The sequence below is a fragment of the Gossypium hirsutum genome, chromosome D12 (assembly GCF_007990345.1).
Source record: "Gossypium hirsutum isolate 1008001.06 chromosome D12, Gossypium_hirsutum_v2.1, whole genome shotgun sequence".
Lineage (NCBI taxonomy): Eukaryota > Viridiplantae > Streptophyta > Magnoliopsida > Malvales > Malvaceae > Gossypium > Gossypium hirsutum.
In genome coordinates, this window is record NC_053448.1 from 57984846 (window position 1) to 58003423 (window position 18578).

At 35.7% G+C, this 18578-nt stretch overlaps 2 protein-coding genes and 1 long non-coding RNA gene across 3 annotated transcripts; 1 reads left to right on the forward strand and 2 right to left on the reverse strand.

The window, feature by feature from the left end:
- Positions 1–1963: 1963 nt before the first annotated feature.
- Positions 1964–2940, reverse strand: LOC107946945 (pectinesterase inhibitor 9). Its single transcript, XM_016881454.2, has one exon. It carries the CDS (start codon positions 2796–2798, stop codon positions 2178–2180), a length of 621 nt encoding a protein of 206 aa, XP_016736943.2. The 5' UTR covers positions 2799–2940; the 3' UTR covers positions 1964–2177.
- Positions 2941–4573: 1633 nt separating this feature from the next.
- Positions 4574–6314, forward strand: LOC121224323 (non-specific lipid transfer protein GPI-anchored 7). Its single transcript, XM_041107404.1, has 2 exons — positions 4574–5010; positions 5124–6314. The coding sequence occupies exons 1-2, from the start codon at positions 4590–4592 to the stop codon at positions 5195–5197; spliced, it is 495 nt and encodes a 164-aa protein (XP_040963338.1). The 5' UTR covers positions 4574–4589; the 3' UTR covers positions 5198–6314.
- Positions 6315–9302: 2988 nt separating this feature from the next.
- LOC107946946 (uncharacterized) lies at positions 9303–10539 on the reverse strand. Its single transcript, XR_001697030.2, has 2 exons — positions 10003–10539; positions 9303–9616 (listed from the first exon to the last, which is right to left on the reverse strand). It is a non-coding gene; the product is annotated as an uncharacterized lncRNA (long non-coding RNA).
- Positions 10540–18578: the final 8039 nt, after the last annotated feature.

The window sequence follows — 18578 nt, forward strand, 5'->3', positions numbered from 1 at the left end:
AATCCATTTGCATTGTTTCTAGTAAAAAAGGAGAAAGTTTAGTAATTTTATTTGTTAATTTAGATATAGTTCAAATCTTATGTAATTTGAACTTACATTAATAATTTTCGACTCAATTATATTAGTAATTACTTGTAATTAACTTAATAAACACATTTACTAATTTGGCAATCTCTTGGGTTCGATCCTTAAAATACTCAAGTGTTCTATTATAACATTAAAAATATTACAACTTACATGTCACACTTGAAGTAACGCCGCTAAATATTTAAGTATAATAGTGTTGATTCATAGTCTTGATACACGCATATCGAAGCACGGTCATTATGTTAGTAAATTTTTAGTGATTTATAATTTTAAAGTGGGGTAAATTTTATATCACTTTCATATAAATGAATATTATTTTAATTTCGGTCAACATATTTTTTTCATTTGACTCAAATTTATTTTCATTCTATTAGATTCAATAAAATTTCAAATCAAATTTAGTTGATAAAATAACACTCATCAATTTGATTAATTCAAAAAAATTAATTTAAATTGACTTGTCTAATGCAAAAATAGAAAAAAATTAAAATAATTAATAAGTATTAGGTGCAGTGGTAAAATATTTTGCACTTTAAAAAATAAAATTCAAGTTCAAACTTTCAAGACAATTTAATGAGAGTGGTAAACACATACTCTAAAAAAAATTGGTCTTCATGTATCTCAACGAAGAAAAAGAATCTTGGTTTAACAAAAAGAGGTGTTGGTAAATTTTAACGAAAATAATTAGAATTTTTAATGAAAAAATTGATCTCATATTTCAAGAGAAAAAAGAAAAAACAGTCGGCAGATGCAAATGTAGGAGCTTTATGAATTATGCAAATTTAGGCAAGGGAGAGGAGTTAGGTAAATGAGGGAGTATCCAATCTAAACCCTAGTGTGTAGTCAAACAAATCTGTGCCAACCCAAATCATTTTGGTCTTTAATTTTCTCAAAAGAAGAAAAAGAAAAATGAAGATCGATGCTGAGGATAAAAATCTGTGAATTTTCTAGAACCTAGTGGCCACCCACTCAAAGTAAGCTGAGGCCCTCCTTAATGATGTTTTTCCCTTGCATTGCAAGATAAAGACGGACCACAGTAATAACAAAACAGTATAAGTAGAAGAAAGATTTTCAATGTTAAATCGGTACTAGATCTATATTAAAGAGAAATTTAAACCACAAGCTAGATTTAAAGAAACATTTAAGGTTAAAGCATAAGGCACATTATATATACATCCTTGTGGTCTGATCAGATCATCAGTTCCATTTACTTTTCCTATGCAAATTGGTTCTTTCACATGGTCTCATTTCACTTTGTGGGGACTTGTAGTAATCTCTTTATCCATTCATGAATTTCTAATTGCCAGTCTCAGTCTTAAAGATTTCCTTTGGAAGATTCAGAGACTGACCCTTTATGATTGTCTTTACAGAAAGAGATAAGCTTGTCTACTCCACTTCATCAAAGAGGAGACATATGCATTCATGATATCTTCTTTGTTTTTCTTTTCTTTTCCTTTTCTGCATATTTTATTATTATAATCCAAAGTTGAGGAGCAGGTACAGATTTAAATAATGGTATATTTCACAGATATTCAATACACATGATTCAGAGCTCAAATTTTGTCCTTTCTTTCACTGTGGTTTTTTCTGCTATAATGTCGATTATTGATTGGCCAAACTTGAGAAGATCCAAGTCAGTCCGCTACTTTGAATTCACATGCAAGACAAGCAAAACCACTGGAAATACGTACGTTTTAGGGACAGTCAGTACTTATGCTATGTCTCAAACCGAAACTTTAAACTATCACAATCGGCTTCATTTGTAATAATTTGGAATTATCTTTCATAAGTTCACTTTCAGATCCACAACCTGTTCATTTTACAAATAAAAACAATTCCGGATTATGCGAATCTTGGCTTAAAATGATCTGATTGGTTGCTGAACCAGAAGTAGCATATTATTCCATTATACTTAATTACTTCACTATCATACAAGGCAAGCACACACTTGGATTCATTATATGATATAGTTACATGTAATTCAAGCAGGCCCTAGATCCTTTTAGACAAAATCCTGACAGGTATAACCCTTACTTTTGGAAAACAGAGCAGTTTTTTTACATAAACCGGAGATTTTTTTAAGGTTGAAACTAAGGCTTCTCAGTAGGTATAGCAGCTCGGTGTCTTGCAGCATAGCGATTCACTAATGCAAGAGCATTGCTAGTAACTTGAGCGACATGGACAACCCTGCGCCTCACTGCAACTTTGACGTTTCCATCCATGACTCTGCCTGCGAAGCCATCAAGGCAAGTATTCTCATCGGTAAGTGCAGCGCTGACCCATGTCTGCACGTTGCTCATGTGCAACATGAAACCCTCACCTCCAGCTCGTCCCATATGGCTGAGCTCCTTCACTGATTGGCTAAGTCGGTCCACTGTATCACCCATGTTCTCTATACAGTCTTTCACTGCTTGACGCTCTCTAGGCTTGATGCCCCTTACATGAGTCATCTTGGCAACGTAAGCTGCAGCTGATTGAGCCCTGGATAGGCTGACTGATAAGGCAGTTTGAGCCAGGTGTTGCTCATTTTTTCGAATCGCGTTGGCATAACCTGACAGGTATTCAACGCATAACGCAGGATACCTTGTGGCTTTGCAGGATGCAACGATGTACTCCCTTGGGGTTAAAGCTGTCGTAGAAGCAGATGAAGCTATGCCAGCCAAGTAAAACACGAAGGAGAAAACTAGTACGAAAAAGCCTAATCTTGCCATGTCTTTGAACAAGACGAGATAAAACTGAGAATTGATGTTGATGAAATGAATATAGAGTGTGGAGTTGTTTAATTACTTATAGAGAAATCAAAAGGTGGGTTTCCTATATCGTCTTTTTTGGATTAAATAAAATGTTTATTGCGTTCCTTCTTTCGACTTCCTCCTTTAACTGCTTTATTGATATTGTCTTTTTTTGCGGTGATTGTTTATTGTTTTACCTTGAGTTAGGCGACAAGGCATTGTTGGCCTAATCTTCCTTTCTTTTGCTTTTAAAAGCAGACTATAATTAAAATGAATATGTTGGTGACAAAAGCACAACAATAGCTCAAGATTTGACTTTGACAGTCAAACATCATCGATGGAGGTTCAAATGCACTGGAATACATGTTTGGATGGTCTTTCATCGAGCAAATATCATGAACTAATGCCACCTACAACATTCCTAGAAACCCTGCATTAGACCACAATGAAGCATGGAGTTTAATACACCGCAACACGAGCTTGCAGTCAGTGCACAAGCTGATTACTAGTAGCTCATAGTTTTGCTTTCCTCCCGTTTTTCGATGTTTTTAACTAGATAAGCTTTCAAGTTCACCCGCAAGCCACCCTCGATGAACGTGCATATAAATTGCTAATCACGCCAACTAGCCAATATATAATTGGGTTTTATTGCGATCACTGTGCAGTACTATTATCTGAAGATATTTATCAGCATTATTATTTGCAAATCCCATAACTCTGTTATTAATTCCTCACCAATTTATTTTTGGTCGTGGGATTAGATAAACTTAAGAGAAATTAATAAAAATTTTAAGTCGTGTATCTTTTTTTTTTAAGTTCTATTCGTCCTCACTTATATAGTATGGTGTACAAAATAGTTACTAACAAATGAACCTCGAAGTACAATGAAATTTAATGACTATCTACGTTTTGCATTGACAGAAGCAGTCCATTGAGCCAAGCATAACAAGAATATCAATTTCTATAAAGTATTTGTGCACTAATTTTTTATAAAACAATCTAATATAAAATACGATGGGATAATAGAATTTAATTATTTATAACTTTTTATTTGTAACTATTGAAATGTTATATATATTTTGAAAATGTTTTTTATGTATTTCTAAAAGGGAAGAAATTATATTAGGATCATTTTAAAAAGTATAGTTTTAGGCGCCAAAAAAATAGTGTCACGTCATTAAATTTCTAAGATAATAAATATTTTATATACTCATTTGTATTTAATATCTTCTCTAACTTTAATTAAATTACTTAAATTAATTAATTTTTTAAATTATAAACAAACATATTTTCTTCTTTTACAAATTTTAATCATTTTTAAATTCTTTTCTTCTCCTACATTTTCTTTTACAACCATCTTTTCTTCTATATTTAAAGTTCAGGGTTTTGGGTTTAGGATAAAAAAATTACCAAAAACATATGTTATTGAAAAATATAATTAAATAATTAAAAATGGATATGAATAATGTAGTGAGAAGGATCTATAAAATAATTTCTCTTTATCTTTAAAATTTAATGATATAACAAAATTTTATTGATTCCTAAAAACTTTAACAAAATTTCATTATTCACAGGCTTTAAATAATGAGACAGACTGTGCTATCATCTTAATTAACGAATTCAGCAACAACAACAAATGATTTGTAAACACTAAAACCAAAGTCACCAAGAACCAATCGAAGCAGGCACTATAATTTTCACTAACATTTAGACATGTGTAGAGTCAAATACTTTAGATGGTCAAATATTCAAGAGTAGCAGTGGCTAGTCATGAGTTTTACTATGACACGCTTGATGAGCATAGAAGTATTCCTCATTCCCCTGTTTCAGAGAACAAATTCACAGCAGATAAGGCTGGGAAAACAGAGTGGAAAGGAAGTTCCAAAAGTAATGGCTAAATTGTTGATGGTGGTGATTTACGTGGTGTTGGGGACGATGGCAACCGTTACGGATAGGCAAGCAACTTGTGCGCAGAAGCTGGTGCCTTGTGCTCCTTACCGTAACAACTCCACGGCCAAACCTCAGAACTACTGCTGTAACCCTATCAGAGAAGCCGTCGCCAATGAGCTTCCCTGCCTTTGCAACCTCTACAAAGACCCAACTTTGCTCGCTTTTTTCAATGTCACAGTCGCTGAAGCTCTCAGGATCTCGCGTGAATGTGGCATCACTACTGATCTCAGCGCCTGCAACGGTATGTGTCTTACAGTCTATGAATGGATTGGATTTTAATTGTATTATATGATAGAATTGTTTATGATATTTACTCACTAAACTGAATGACTGATGATATTTATGCATGTCTAGAATTTTGTTTTCCAGCTACTGCTACTTCTCCTTCGTCAGCTCCACCCCCGCCAGGTAACGAATTATATATTTAATTTTCTCGAATGAACTTTCTTATTCTCTTTCTCGGGAAACAAAAGGAAGAAAAAAAAGCATTGCAGTTAACTCCTTTATAGAAACAAGTGATTCTTCGATGAGTTTACCCTGGAGAAACTGCTACTGGTAGATAGCCGTCTGTGTCTGTGTCTGAGTTTTTGTCACTTGGAGATAACATGGGAACCCCATTTAGAAAAAAAACTTTTTGGGTTAGAAAGCAGAAAACATGTGAACACGAAGACTCTTCTTTCCAATACTTTCTGCTTCAGTCGATTCTAGGACTTGACACACCATTTTTTAGTTCCTTACAAAGGGCCTATGCACTACAACAAGATGCCTTGTCTAAGAATAGTGCAACTTGATGTTGCAAAAAGAAAAAAAAACTTTGGTTGAAAAAGCTAAATTTAATTATCTGGAACTGAATAATGTAATAGTTCAATTTTATCCGGGCTCAATACAAAATCAAATAAATAAAATAAGAGTCCAAAATTACAGTCCATTACAAGCCCAATCTTAAAACCTACAAACCAAAAAAAAATTAAAAACCCAATAGGCCCAAACCCCAAGTGACCCAAATAGTCAAACTAGGGTTTCAGCTTTTCTGAAACCCTAGCTATCCTTCTGTCCACCTGCTCTGCCATCGCGCCGCACGTCTCTGCCGCCGCCGCCTACCACCACCTACTCCATCAACGCTTGCAAAAATGACAGAAAAGAAAGCAGAAACACGCAATAAACAGTGCAAAACAGTAGAAGAAAACAAAAAAATGCATTGTAAATCGGCTATAAAAAGCCATAGAACAGATTTGTAAAGGAGGTTTTTTTTGGAAGGAAATATAAAAAAATAGAAGTTATCCGAAAATCATAAGAACCGAAACAAAGTTTTAAGGTGATTTTTTTTCTTTTTTATATTATTTTATCATTTTTTTATTTATTTCAAAATAACAAAAAATAGACCTTTTTACCTCTTTCGCCGACACCGGAGTGCTCGGGGAAGCCAAAGGAGTGCGTCGGAATAAAAAGGGAAAATTTTCAGCTTTCCGGCCGCCGTGTACGGCATTACCGACACTGACGACCGGCGCGGTGGCCGAACTTTGGGCCAATGCCCGGAGAGGGAGAGGGGGGTTGAGAGGTTTTTTGGTTTTTTTTGGGAAGTGAAAATGAAGGTTTTAAAAAAAAATTTGATTTATACAGCAGGGCCAAACGGCGTCGTTTTGGCTTGTGCGCATAGGTCCCAAAACGGCATCGTTTTGCCTAAGACCTCAAGTCCGACCCGCGACCCGACCCGTCTACTCCAGGATCCGCGTGTTTTTAAGACGGAAGGGCTAATTGCGCTTTTAGCCCTTCTGCCTTTTTTTCTTTTTAAATAAAGTATTTTTGTTTTTGTTTCAATTTTACCCCGTAATTTTACTGCGATTTCGATTTAGTCCTTGCTGGAATGATGCCGTTTTGGAGGGGAAGGGAAAATTCCTCCGTGCTATTTGCGCGTTCAAGATAGTCTATTCTTTTAATTTATTTCGAATCCGCCCCATTTTTTTCGTTTTTAGTTCAATTTAGTCCATTTTTAGCAATTTTATTATTTAATTAATTATTTTAATGTTATTATCATTATTATATTATACCATTAATCTTGTATTATTATTGTTATTATTATTATTATTATACCTTTTAAATTTCAAATTTTGTTATATATATACATGCATACATTTTTATAATATGTATATAAATACATACATAGATATTTTTTTTATTTTTATAATTTTATTTATTTTTTTATAATTATTGTTTTATTTAATATTTATTTATTTATGTGTTCATTATTATTTTGAAAAACGTTTTAGTCCTATTTGTTTATTTACTTATTATTTCATGTATAATTGATTTGTCCTTTTTATTTATCTTATTTTTTGTTGTTGTTGCTCATATTATTTATGCTTACATCATCGTATTTATTATTGTTTTGTTACGCATATTAACACCGTATTTTATTTCTACTATTTTGTGCTAGATTAATTTTATTCAATGCATAATTTGCGACTTTTGAATAAGCAAAACTTCAGGTTTAGATTCGAGAAGGTCGTACCCTAAATTACGGGGTTTCAATTTTCGTGATAAATCTATATACACGAATCTTTTCAAACTTAAGTTTTTAAACGATCTCGGGAATTAACAAAAGATCGTGTTCTAACTTACAGGACATGATCCCTTTTCTAAACCCAATATAGTTGAATATATATTTAAATAAATAATTTTTTGGCATTTATTCACATATCGGGAATTCGATACGTTGTGTCTTAAGGCATTGGATATAACATATTGTTTTCTCGAGATGAGGATTTAAAAAAAAAATAATGACAATATTCAATGTTTGGTGTTTGGAATTTTGAGAAATTGTACTTTAACGTATTGGACTACGATTTCTTCATCTAACTTAAACAATTGAATGTCCTTTTGAATTTTATTGCATGAGTTTTTAAAGGACAAGCTCATTTTTAAGGATGTGAAATATCATGCCCTAACCCATTGGGTGTGATATTTTCTCTCTCCGAAATGAGAGGGTCTTAACATGTAATTTGATTTATACAAGTTTTTTTTAATACAAGTATCGTATTTTAAAATATTTGCACATTTATTATATTAAGACATTAATTAATCAACAATGTATCAATTTTGGGTGTGTCGAGGGTGCTAACCCTTCCTCGTGCGTAATCAACTCTTAAACCTGTTTTCTGAATTTTATAAGACCAAAAATTATCGTTTTAGTATATTTAAATTTTTATGAAAATGATTTAATTATAAGGTGATCCGATCATACCTAAATAAAAAGGATTGGTGGCGACTCCCGTGTTCATTTTCATTTTCAAAATCCAAGTCGACCCCGTTTTACAAAAAAAAAGTTTCGACAAATAAGAAAGGCAACCTGTTTGTTTGTAACTAGCTAACATGAGTTTGCAACTGTTTAAGCGTTCATGTTTGCGCCTAAAATTTTTAGGACAAATGTGCTGAGAGGATACTATTGAGTGCAATTATCACTTTATTCTTATTTTTGATGAAATACAATAGGAGAGCAAAGCTCTAGCAGTAACGCGACTTGCGTCACTCAAATCTAGACCACATTTAAGGCGATGAACATTCTAACCATCAGGTCAACACAGGATATTATATTATTCTTATTTTTTGTATCTATAGAGTTGTATCGAGGAGATATTCATAGGAACCGTAATGAGAAGCAACATTTGTTAGAGTAAATAATAATTCCTAATAATAACTATGGATAAGTGGTTTGTGATGTGAGTTTAGTTTGATTAGAGGTGCTCATGGGCCGGGCCCAGAAAAAATTTCAGCCTGCGTCCTAGGCCCGGGACCGGCCTGACCCGAAATATGACCCTAAAATTTTGTCAAGGCCTAGCCCGGGAAAAAATTCCTAAGCCCGAGCACGGCCCATTTTTTAATAAACACTAAAAATTTATTTTAAAAATAAAAAAATAAAAAAATGTATTTTAAAAATAAAAAATAAATATTTATTATATATTCGCCCGGGGCCCGGCCCGTCCAAGCCCATATTTCGGGCATATATTTTTACCCGAACCCTCCCATATTTCGGGCCGCCCATGAGCACCTCTAAGTTCGATATATTGTTCTTTTTATTGATTTTATTTTATAATATTATAATATTATTTATATTTATGGTTTTGCTTATGATTCTACTGTAATTGTACTAGTGATTACCGGTGGTGCAGCCAAAAGAAATTAAAATTGTAAGGTCAAATTTAAAAATATTAAAACATTAAAATGTTATATAAATTAATACATAATATTAGTATTCAGATAAATTAATGTATAATATAACTAAATGTATTAAAATAATAATAACTAAAAGAAAAACAAGACATCAAATATATTGCAATATTGTTAAAAGTACGAAATAAATAACTTTCAAAAATCAAGATTTACTGTGATCAAATAATATAATTGTATGCAATATTTAATTTTTACAAATAAATTTATAATATCTAAAATTGACTTTTTTTCTTATTTGTCAAATAAAATTACTAGAGCAAATTATAGTAAATATGAGATAAATTGAGACATTCTGAATTTGCAAAGTTCATGAAACCAACATACGATTAGTAGCTTTCTATCACAAAAACATGTAAACACAAACAACAATCAAGAAATTCAATATTATATGTAACAGGTCAATTTTGACCTAGGCCTAAAGACCCAAAACAAATGAAAATAACCCAAAAATTACAGCCCAAAGCCCAGTAAATTAAAATTTGTTTCAGCAAAAAACCTAGCTGGCCGTCTGCCCCCCTCACGCATGCACGCCTCTGACCGGTCGCCACTCGCACACCTCAGCCTTGGCCACCACGACGCCCATACCGTCTGACACCCCCATCACCAACACCGGCCATACCCTGCAAACACAAACAACAAAAAAGGCAGCCACAACAGAGAAACGGAGCATTTTTTATTGTTATTGTAATCCATTATAAAACGGAAGAAAAAAATTTTAGAAAAGGAGAGGATTTTTGATATTTCAAAGGGGGAATCGATTGTATTTTAGGGGGGGGGAACCGATGGTATTCTAAAAAAGGGAAAAAAGAAATAAAAAGAACAAAAGTTTTGTACCAGGATTCAAGCAATCAGAAAAAAAAGAGGTTGAAATTCATTCTTGCGTCCCTTCATTTCCGTTTCTTTATTTGTATATACATCTTCTGTTTTATTTTTTATTTTTTTATTTTCTTTACAAAAAATCTGTTTTAAAACGAAAAAGAGGAAAAGGAAGAGAGAAAGCTGTTACCTAAATCTTGAACCGTCGGCACTGTCGGAGTTCTTCTCCGTTTGAACCGAATCCAACGAAGATGGGGGGCTTCCATTTCAATTTCTCATGGAGGAAATACTAGATCCCCGAATATGGATCCAAAAGGGGTCGAACAAACCCTTCTCCTCGAGTCATCGACCACCGCCTGCGGTGGTACCATGGCAACGGCGGCCATGAGGGCTTTGAGACTCTAGTCGCAAGAAAGAGGGGGAGAGGATGGAAGGGGCTGCGTTCTTTTAAAGTTTCCTAGGGCTAAATGAGATAAAACAAAAAATGAGGCTATTTATGTGGCGAGTCCCTTTGATTTTGAACCGCATTACAATGTGGTCCTGATTCGTGTTTTTCTTTTTTTTTATTTTTGCCCTATTATTGTATTTCATTTCTGATTTAGTCCCCGACCTGGACAAATGAAACGAAGCGCATAGGACTTGGGATATTGTCCCATTTCGTCCCCACAACTTCGAGCGCATAGTGATTTGGTCCTCGGCAACTTTCTGTCATTTGTAATTTATACCTTTCCTTTTACTTTAATTTTTATTTAACTATTTCCTATTTTATTTCAAAAAAAAGGGGGGGTCTGCGAGTGGCCTGATCCACAGGCTAAATCCACGCATTCTCACTTTAAGTGAGTAATTTGCATGGTTGGTCCCCTCCATTTGTGCTGTCTTTTAATTAAACTCTATTTTGTTTCTTTCGTTTTTACCCTAAAATTTGTGTGTAATCTCAATTCGGTCCGCGCTAGAGTACTGCGTTTTGGTATTTGGGATAATTTTGTTTTTTTAATCCCCATTAGTTGGCGCGCATCGTATTTTGGTCCTCAGTATTGTTTTAATCATTTTATTTGCTTGCGATTTTATTTTTATTTTAATGGAGTATTTTTTTATTTTTTCTCTTTTCTCTTGTAATTCTTTTATTTTCTTTAAAAATTTATTTTTGTTCAATGTTTTAAAAATAAAAAAATAAAAAAGTAGGCTTTATTTGTTTTTTCCCCTCAAAAGTAGAGCCTTGGGAAGGGAAAAAGCTTACCGTGCATTAAGGGATGGAAATGTGCACATTTCTTTTAAATGGGAAATTTTCGTGATTAGTCCCTGTCCTGGGTGCCTACGTTCAATCAAGTCCTTTTTTTTGTTTTCTTTAAATGCTTTCAAATTACCTCGGAAATTTGCGCCCAGACCCCTCCCTCATTACCCACGTGTCCATTTTGGTCCCCTTGTATCCTTTTATTCTGTTTTCACTCCAGAATTTTATTTTTTTAATTCAATTAAGTCCTATTTTGTTTATTTTAGACACTTTTATCACAATTTTTTTTGGTATTATTATTAATCTAATGTTACTATTTTTTTATTATCATTTTTTATTATTTTCCTATTATTTATTATACTATTTTTTTTACACTATTATTTATTATACTTATTATATCATTTTCATTATTTCTTATTTCTTTTCATCTAATTTGATCAATTGGAGTTAAGTTTCACATTATTACATTATTTATTTATTTATATATTTGTTATATGCTTCATATATATATATATATTTAAAATAAAACGAATTATTTTATGTATAAATCGTCATTATATGTATCACATTACTTGTTATATTTTTTTTACTAATAATCATTTTTTTTGTACTATTTCTTTTTATATACATATTTTATAATAATTTTAAATATAGTTTATTATACTTATTGTATTTTATCACGAAGACGAGACTCAATATTTGGCAATTCGCGGAATAGTGCCCTATCGTGCTGGGCTGCAATCTCCCGTTTGTCCAAAATAATCGAATATCTCTCCGGAATTTCACTTGTATTTTTCTAAATAAGGCAATATTTCGCGTTTGGAAAATCGAGAAAACGTGCCCTAACGTGCTGGGTTTCGATTTCTCGTTTGACTAAATAGCCGAATATCCTCTTAAAACTTCAAAGTATGGTTTCATTAAACTATAAGGTGATCTTGGTTTCGATGGTTAGAGTATCGTGTCCTGACGTGCTGGATGTGATATTCCTTCGGAACAAGAGAATCTTATGTTTCAATTCACGATATCAGATTTTCTTTTAAGGATCGCATTTTTTAAAAACTCTTCAAATTTTCAATTTTCGACACTAAGACACTAATTAATCAACTAGGTACCAATTTTGGGCGTATCGAGGGTGCTAATCCTTCCTCGTGCGTAACCGGCTCCCGAACTCATTTTTCTGAATTTCGTAGACCAAAATCGTTGTTTTAATAAAATTAAATCATTTATTAAAAATAACCACCTTTTGAGGTGACCCGATCACACCTCGTCAAAAAAAGGATTGGTGGCGACTCCCGTTTTCATTCTTTTTTTTAATCCAAGTCGACCCCGTTTTCATCCAAAAATGGTGTCAACAGCTTGGCGACTCCACTGGGGACAATAAGAGAGTCAAGCCACGTGTTGATTATTTCTTGTCTTTTTGTTGAAAGTGGAAAATTCGATTTAAATTTACGATCCTCTCATTGCATCTCTTTTGTTTTGAATTATATTTTTTTATCGTGTTCTGTATTTTATTTTATACCTCGGCACATTGCATTGCATGACCGCTGGTCATACCCTTTTAAGTGGGAGTGAGAAACTACGCCTTCGTGAGGTTTTCACCTCCGCATGGGATAGTGAATCGCTTCCGGGATACATCCGTACCTATGTCTTCGTGAGATTTTCATCTCCGCATGGCCATAGAGAAATGTATCCCCCTGAACCGAACTCGGTCCGCATGAGCCTACAATGGGTGAGGATCGAGGAATCTGCTGGTTCAGGTACCCTTACTTTAGAACCAAACCTCATGTAGTGAACCTTAGGAGCTCACCCTAGGTAGAACCACTTCGAACCCCTAGTATTCACCCAAATAGGTGTTCTATTTATTCTTGCTTGCTTTTGCTTTGTACTAACATGTTTTCTTTTTGTCATGATTGCATTGCATTTTCATCATAAAAAGAGGTGTTGATTCACGTTCAATTGCTAAATAGAGAGCTTGTCATAAGAAAATGGGTTTCTTGATAAAGTGGATGACGATACGTTTGTCCTAATACGGTCCGAGAAGATATAACAAAAGAAGGATGATAGTTCAATAGAGGACTATACGACTTTGCCTCGTTGCCTGAAGACTCAAGATGACAAAGATTATTCGAGAACCGTTAAACTTTTTAAAGAGAAGCCAACGAGCATCACAAGGATGAGTGAGTAACGAGTCGCGGCCCAGATGAAGAAAAAAGAGATAGAAGGGATGTCCCTTTTGAAGAGTTCGGGAGATTTATCTTAACGCTCAAATGAAGAAGAGGATCGAATGTCCCCGCCTATGACGGCAAAGCCGTATATATATCTGCTTTATGTAAATGGATTTGTTTTCTATTCCAGTTGTTCTAATAGAATTGAACCAAGAATGAACGTTTCTTTTGGCATTCATTTCATGCATTTCCATTACATTGCATCATATGCATTAGACTTTCACGAAGTGACCCTAACTAGGTAAAATTATTTCAGTTACCCTGGAAACCACCAAAAATCTAATCAAATATCACTACGGTACTCGTCGCCAAACGAAAGTAATGGATCAAAGGTTGGAAAGATTGGAACAGTTGCAACGAGAGATGCAAGATCAGATGCACGAACGACTGGAAAAAATCCAGCAAGACATGTTAGAATCCCAGAACACTGTGATGAACCAAGTAAAGCAGTTATTGACTGGAAGGAATGACAAAGGAAAAGGCCCTTTAGTTGATGCTGGGGATGATCACGATGACCCTGCCTATCCTCCAGGTTTCACCCCAACCAACATCCAAGCGCAACCAGAGGTGTACCCGCAGAGGGCACCTGTTACCATTAGATCCCAATACCAGGTCGGTGCCCCAGCATCGATGAACTTTCCAATAGGCTCGGGTTCTAATCCCGGTGATAATCCTACCAACCCCGTGTTTCCTGATCTCGATAACATGGCAGAGGTGGAGAAAGCGAAAACGGACTTGTCAAAACAACTTGAGGACCGATGTAGATGGCTAGAGGAGAAATTTAGAGCCATGGAGAACACCGACTACCATTGTGGAGTCGACGCCAAGGACTTGAGTTTGGTACCTGATCTAGTACTCCCTCCCAAATTCAAAATGCCGGAGTTTGAAAAGTACAACGGGACTAGTTGTCCTGAAGCTCATATAACTATGTTCTGTCGAAGAATGACGGGATACATCAATAATGATCAACTGTTGATCCACTGCTTCCAGGACAGTCTGATCGGGTGTGCAGCTAAGTGGTACAACCAGTTAAGCCGCGTCAACATCCATTCATGGAAGGACTTAGCACAGGCTTTCATAAAGCAGTACAACCATGTGACAGATATGACACCCGATAGAATCACATTGCAGAACATGGAAAAGAAGCATAGTGAGAGCTTTAGGCAATATGCCCAAAGATGGAGAGAGGTCGCGACACAGGTCCAGCCACCTCTTTTAGAGAAAGAAACCACGATGCTTTTCATCAACACTCTGAAAGCACCGTTCATTAACCACATGTTAGGAAGTGCTACCATGAGCTTCTCAGATGTAGTGATGTCTGGTGAAATGATTGAAAATGCAATAAGAAGTGGGAAGATAGATGCGGAAGAAGGCATCAAGAGATCAACCCCAAAGCACAAAGACAATGAGGTGAACAACACGAGTACAGATAGCAAGGGTTATTCAAAACCAATTACGGTGAATCAGCCAAGAAAAATGGTCGCTAACCAACAAGGCTCATTGAGACAAGAACCTGGAGTGAAACCAGGCACTGAGAACCTCCAGTTCACAACAATTCCAATGTCATATGAAGAGTTGTATCAAAATTTATTCGATGCGCATGTTGTTTCCCCTTCCTACTCAAAACCCCCACAACCTCCATATCCAAAGTGGTATAATGCGAACACACACTGTGACTACCACGCAGGAATTACGGGGCACTCAATAGAGAATTGCATCACCTTCAAGAAACTAGTTGAAAAACTCATCAACATGGGTATTGTCAAGTTGGGTGACTCATCTACTGCAGAAAATCTGCTACCCAATCATGATTGACAATAAGGTGAATACGATGTATGAAGAGATATTGGGAAGTGTTCACATCAATGACATGCATGAAGACACAACTGAAGAGGGAACTTTGTTAGATGTCTGCCCTCATAAACTTGGAAGTGTTCTAAATAAATCAGACTGTAAAAGAAGTCTCTGTAGTATTTAGAGCCTACTTAGAGTAATATTCAGAACAAACTTGTTGCTTTTAGCCTGAAGCAATATGAATTTTTTTTTGTGAAATAGGCTCATGTCTGAACGTCGTTATTTTAATGAAATGCATCTTTGCGATCATTTTTGAGCTAATATTCTTTCATTCTTTATGAATAATTATTTTTAAAATCATTCATTCATTCATAATTATACTGTACAAATAATTATTCTTAAATTCATACATTCTTTGTATATTCTTTTGCACCAACAACAGGTCCCTGAATATCAACGACATGAATGACACTGCTACAGACTCAGAATCTCTTTTTGAGTGAGACATGTGTTTAGAGGAATCTCATGACTTCGAAGATGACATAGATTGTGGCCTATCTCCGTACTTATTGAGGAGGGTAGAACAAGGTGAAAACAGATTCCACCTTACGAAAAATCAATGGAGTCCATATGGGGCATGAAGGTTGTTAGGTCGATCTCGCCAAAAAAAGGTCTGGCAGTCATCAGTTTATCTTCACGGGAAGAAGCTGTTTCATATGCCAATGTCACGAAGTCGACAGCAATTTTTTTGAAAAATCACGTCAGCTTGAAAAGTCGAAAAGAATCATATTTGACAATGCACTAAATTTGAACAAGAGCAAAATATAAGAAGTTTGCAGTCTGTTCAAGATTAACACCATATCGCCAAAAAAAAACTCTCTCAGGGCAACGCCCTCTTTTTGGGCTTATTTCGATTTCACCTATTGAGGTCGAGATTTCCTTCTCTTTGAGTTTTTGGATCCAATCCTGGTTGGAGAGGAATGTTCAAAATATCTATCATGGTCAAATGTACCAAAAGCAAATGGTATGAGTTCACCAAAACAAGGTTTGCTCCAGAGAATTCCACAAGGGGGACCCGATATCAAAGAAGATCCTTCCCATACAAAGGGGACTTCAGAAGAAAGTGGATGTCAAGCCAGAAGGACCTTATGTGGAAGGCTTTATCTGGGAGAGTGTAGGTATTGACCAAGATAGATGGCAAGAACTTGCCTAATCTTGAGAATTTTGATTCAAGGAACAAATACTTCACTTAAAAAAAAAGAGAGAATTAATGAAAAAGAAGAAAAGAAAAATGAGTGAAAAAAGGAGAGGCCAAGGTGAAAACCCGCAAAGGGCGCCTTGAGACCAAAGGGGCTTGAGTTGAAAACCCTAAAAAAGGGGTGACTCAAATTTTGGATCAAATTGGGGCATGAGGCGATCAGAGCATCTCAAATTTTGATCAAATCGGGGCATGTAATAATCTTGCTATACCTGATTCAACAGGAAAGGGTAGGTAGCATCTTGGGGCATCGACAAAGTCTTGTAGATCTCCTAAACACATGTCAAACACAGAATGGTCTTTCAAAGAGTTGGTACAGAGAAGTTCAAGCTACGATATCTGGGGCATCTTGTCCTCATACTTTTTCTCTTGGAATACTTCATTCTTTTTCAAGATACGTGTTCCCAATTAATTCCCCTTTTATTCTTGCTATCCTTGATAGTTTATCCATTTTGAGCTATGCTCTCAAATCAATTCTATTTTATCTATCGTTATGATCTTTTGCAAGCATGTTGCATTGGAATAATGATTAATGGACTAATAAAACTTTCACGAAGGAAGTTTTGCATATTACTCTGAAAAGTTTCTAAATAATATAGGAGCCTGAAGCAGGACAATTGTTTAGAACACTCCAAATTTAAAGGTTGGAAATTTGGGAAAGAATAGTCTAAGTTTAGACTTTCTCTTTGGATTTTTGTTGTCAAACGCGTTGATTGACAAGACGCCATGTTGGTGACAAAGCTTGAATAAACAAGAAAGTGATGATCTTCAGGCAATAGGAAGAGGTTACCTCGGGAAGGAGAGCCCTCGTTTGCGCATGAGTCGTTGGTACGACACATTGGGAATGATGTAAGGGACCAGAAGGATTTAAATCTTATACCCTTGAATTGCGATAGGAGAAGATTGACAAAAGCCATATCTTTCTACCCTGGGGTTACAGTGGGAGATTGATGGTACAAATTTTGTGTCCCAGTGGGTTGAACTTCGATGTTCACAGTGGGGGCAATCAGATTACGTGTTTCTTTGGAAATGCCGGCTGGTCAAGAAGGCGTTGCGACACGTTAGTGGTAAAGCCTTAATAAGCTTTTGAGCGATGATAACCTAAGCATTAAGGGATTATTTTCATGACATTCTACATTCATTCAAATACCATTCACGCATGTCTAGTTAGGAGCATTTGATTCATTTTGATCATGCCATCCTAATCATTAGGCATAATTAGGTTCATTATACAGGTCATGTTCCCTAAAGGACAGATCAGTAAAAATTGAAGATAAACATTGCCTCTCTCGGTCGTAGCAGAGCTGGTTGAAGTTATCAGATCTTGCCTTCCTGCATTGACAGCGAAGCAGATCGAAGACAAACCTTGCCACTCTCGTTTGTAGTAGAGCTGGTTGAAGATAGCAGATCTTGCCTTCCTGCATTGACAGCGAAGCAGATCGAAGACAAACCTTGCCACTCTCGTTTGTAGCAGAGCTGGTTGAAGATATCAGATCTTGCTTTTCTGTATTTGGCAGCGAAGCAGATCGAAGATGGCAGATTTTACCTCCCTGACAACAGTGGAGTACATTGAAGCCGATAATTCTATCTCCCTGTATTTGGCAGTGGAATAGATTGAAGATTGCAGATCTTGCCTTCCTGTATTTGGCAGCGAAGCAGATCAAAGATGGCAGATTTTACCTCCCTGGCCACAGTGGAGTACATTGAAGCCGATAACTCTATCTCCCTGTATTTGGCAGTGGAATAGATTGAAGATCAAAGATGGCAGATTTTACCTCCCTGACCACAGTGGAGTACATTGAAGCCGATAACTCTATCTCCCTGTATTTGGCAGTGGAATAGATTGAAGATCAAAGATGGCAGATTTTACCTCCCTGACTACAGTGGAGTACATTGAAGCCGATAACTCTATCTCCCTGTATTTGGCAGTGGAATAGATTGAAGATTGCAGATCTTGCCTTTCTGTATTTGGCAGCAAAGCAGATCGAAGATGGCAGGTTTTACCTCCCTGATTACAGTGGAGTACATTGAAGCTGATAGTTCTATCTCCCGGGGCAAGAAGTAGATCGAAGATAGCTGATCCTATCTTCCTATATTGGTAGGAAGTGGATCGACGATGCAGATCTTGTCTTCCCATATTGGTGGCGAAGTAGATCGCAGAAAGCAGATCTTGTCTTCATGTATTGGCGTGAAGTAGATCGAAGATGGCAGGTCCTATCTTCCTATATTGATAGGAAGTGGATCCAAGATGCAGATCT

What these genes read in the sequence shown, in the direction of transcription:
- LOC121224323 (XM_041107404.1), top strand. Translation starts at nt 4,590, where the DNA reads ATGAGTTTTACTATGACACGCTTGATGAGCATAGAAGTATTCCTCATT. An exon ending in TGATCTCAGCGCCTGCAACG is followed by an intron (nt 5,011 to 5,123) that starts GTATGTGTCTTA and finishes ATGCATGTCTAG; the next exon opens with AATTTTGTTTTCCAGCTACT.
- LOC107946945 (XM_016881454.2), bottom strand. Translation starts at nt 2,798, where the DNA reads ATGGCAAGATTAGGCTTTTTCGTACTAGTTTTCTCCTTCGTGTTTTAC.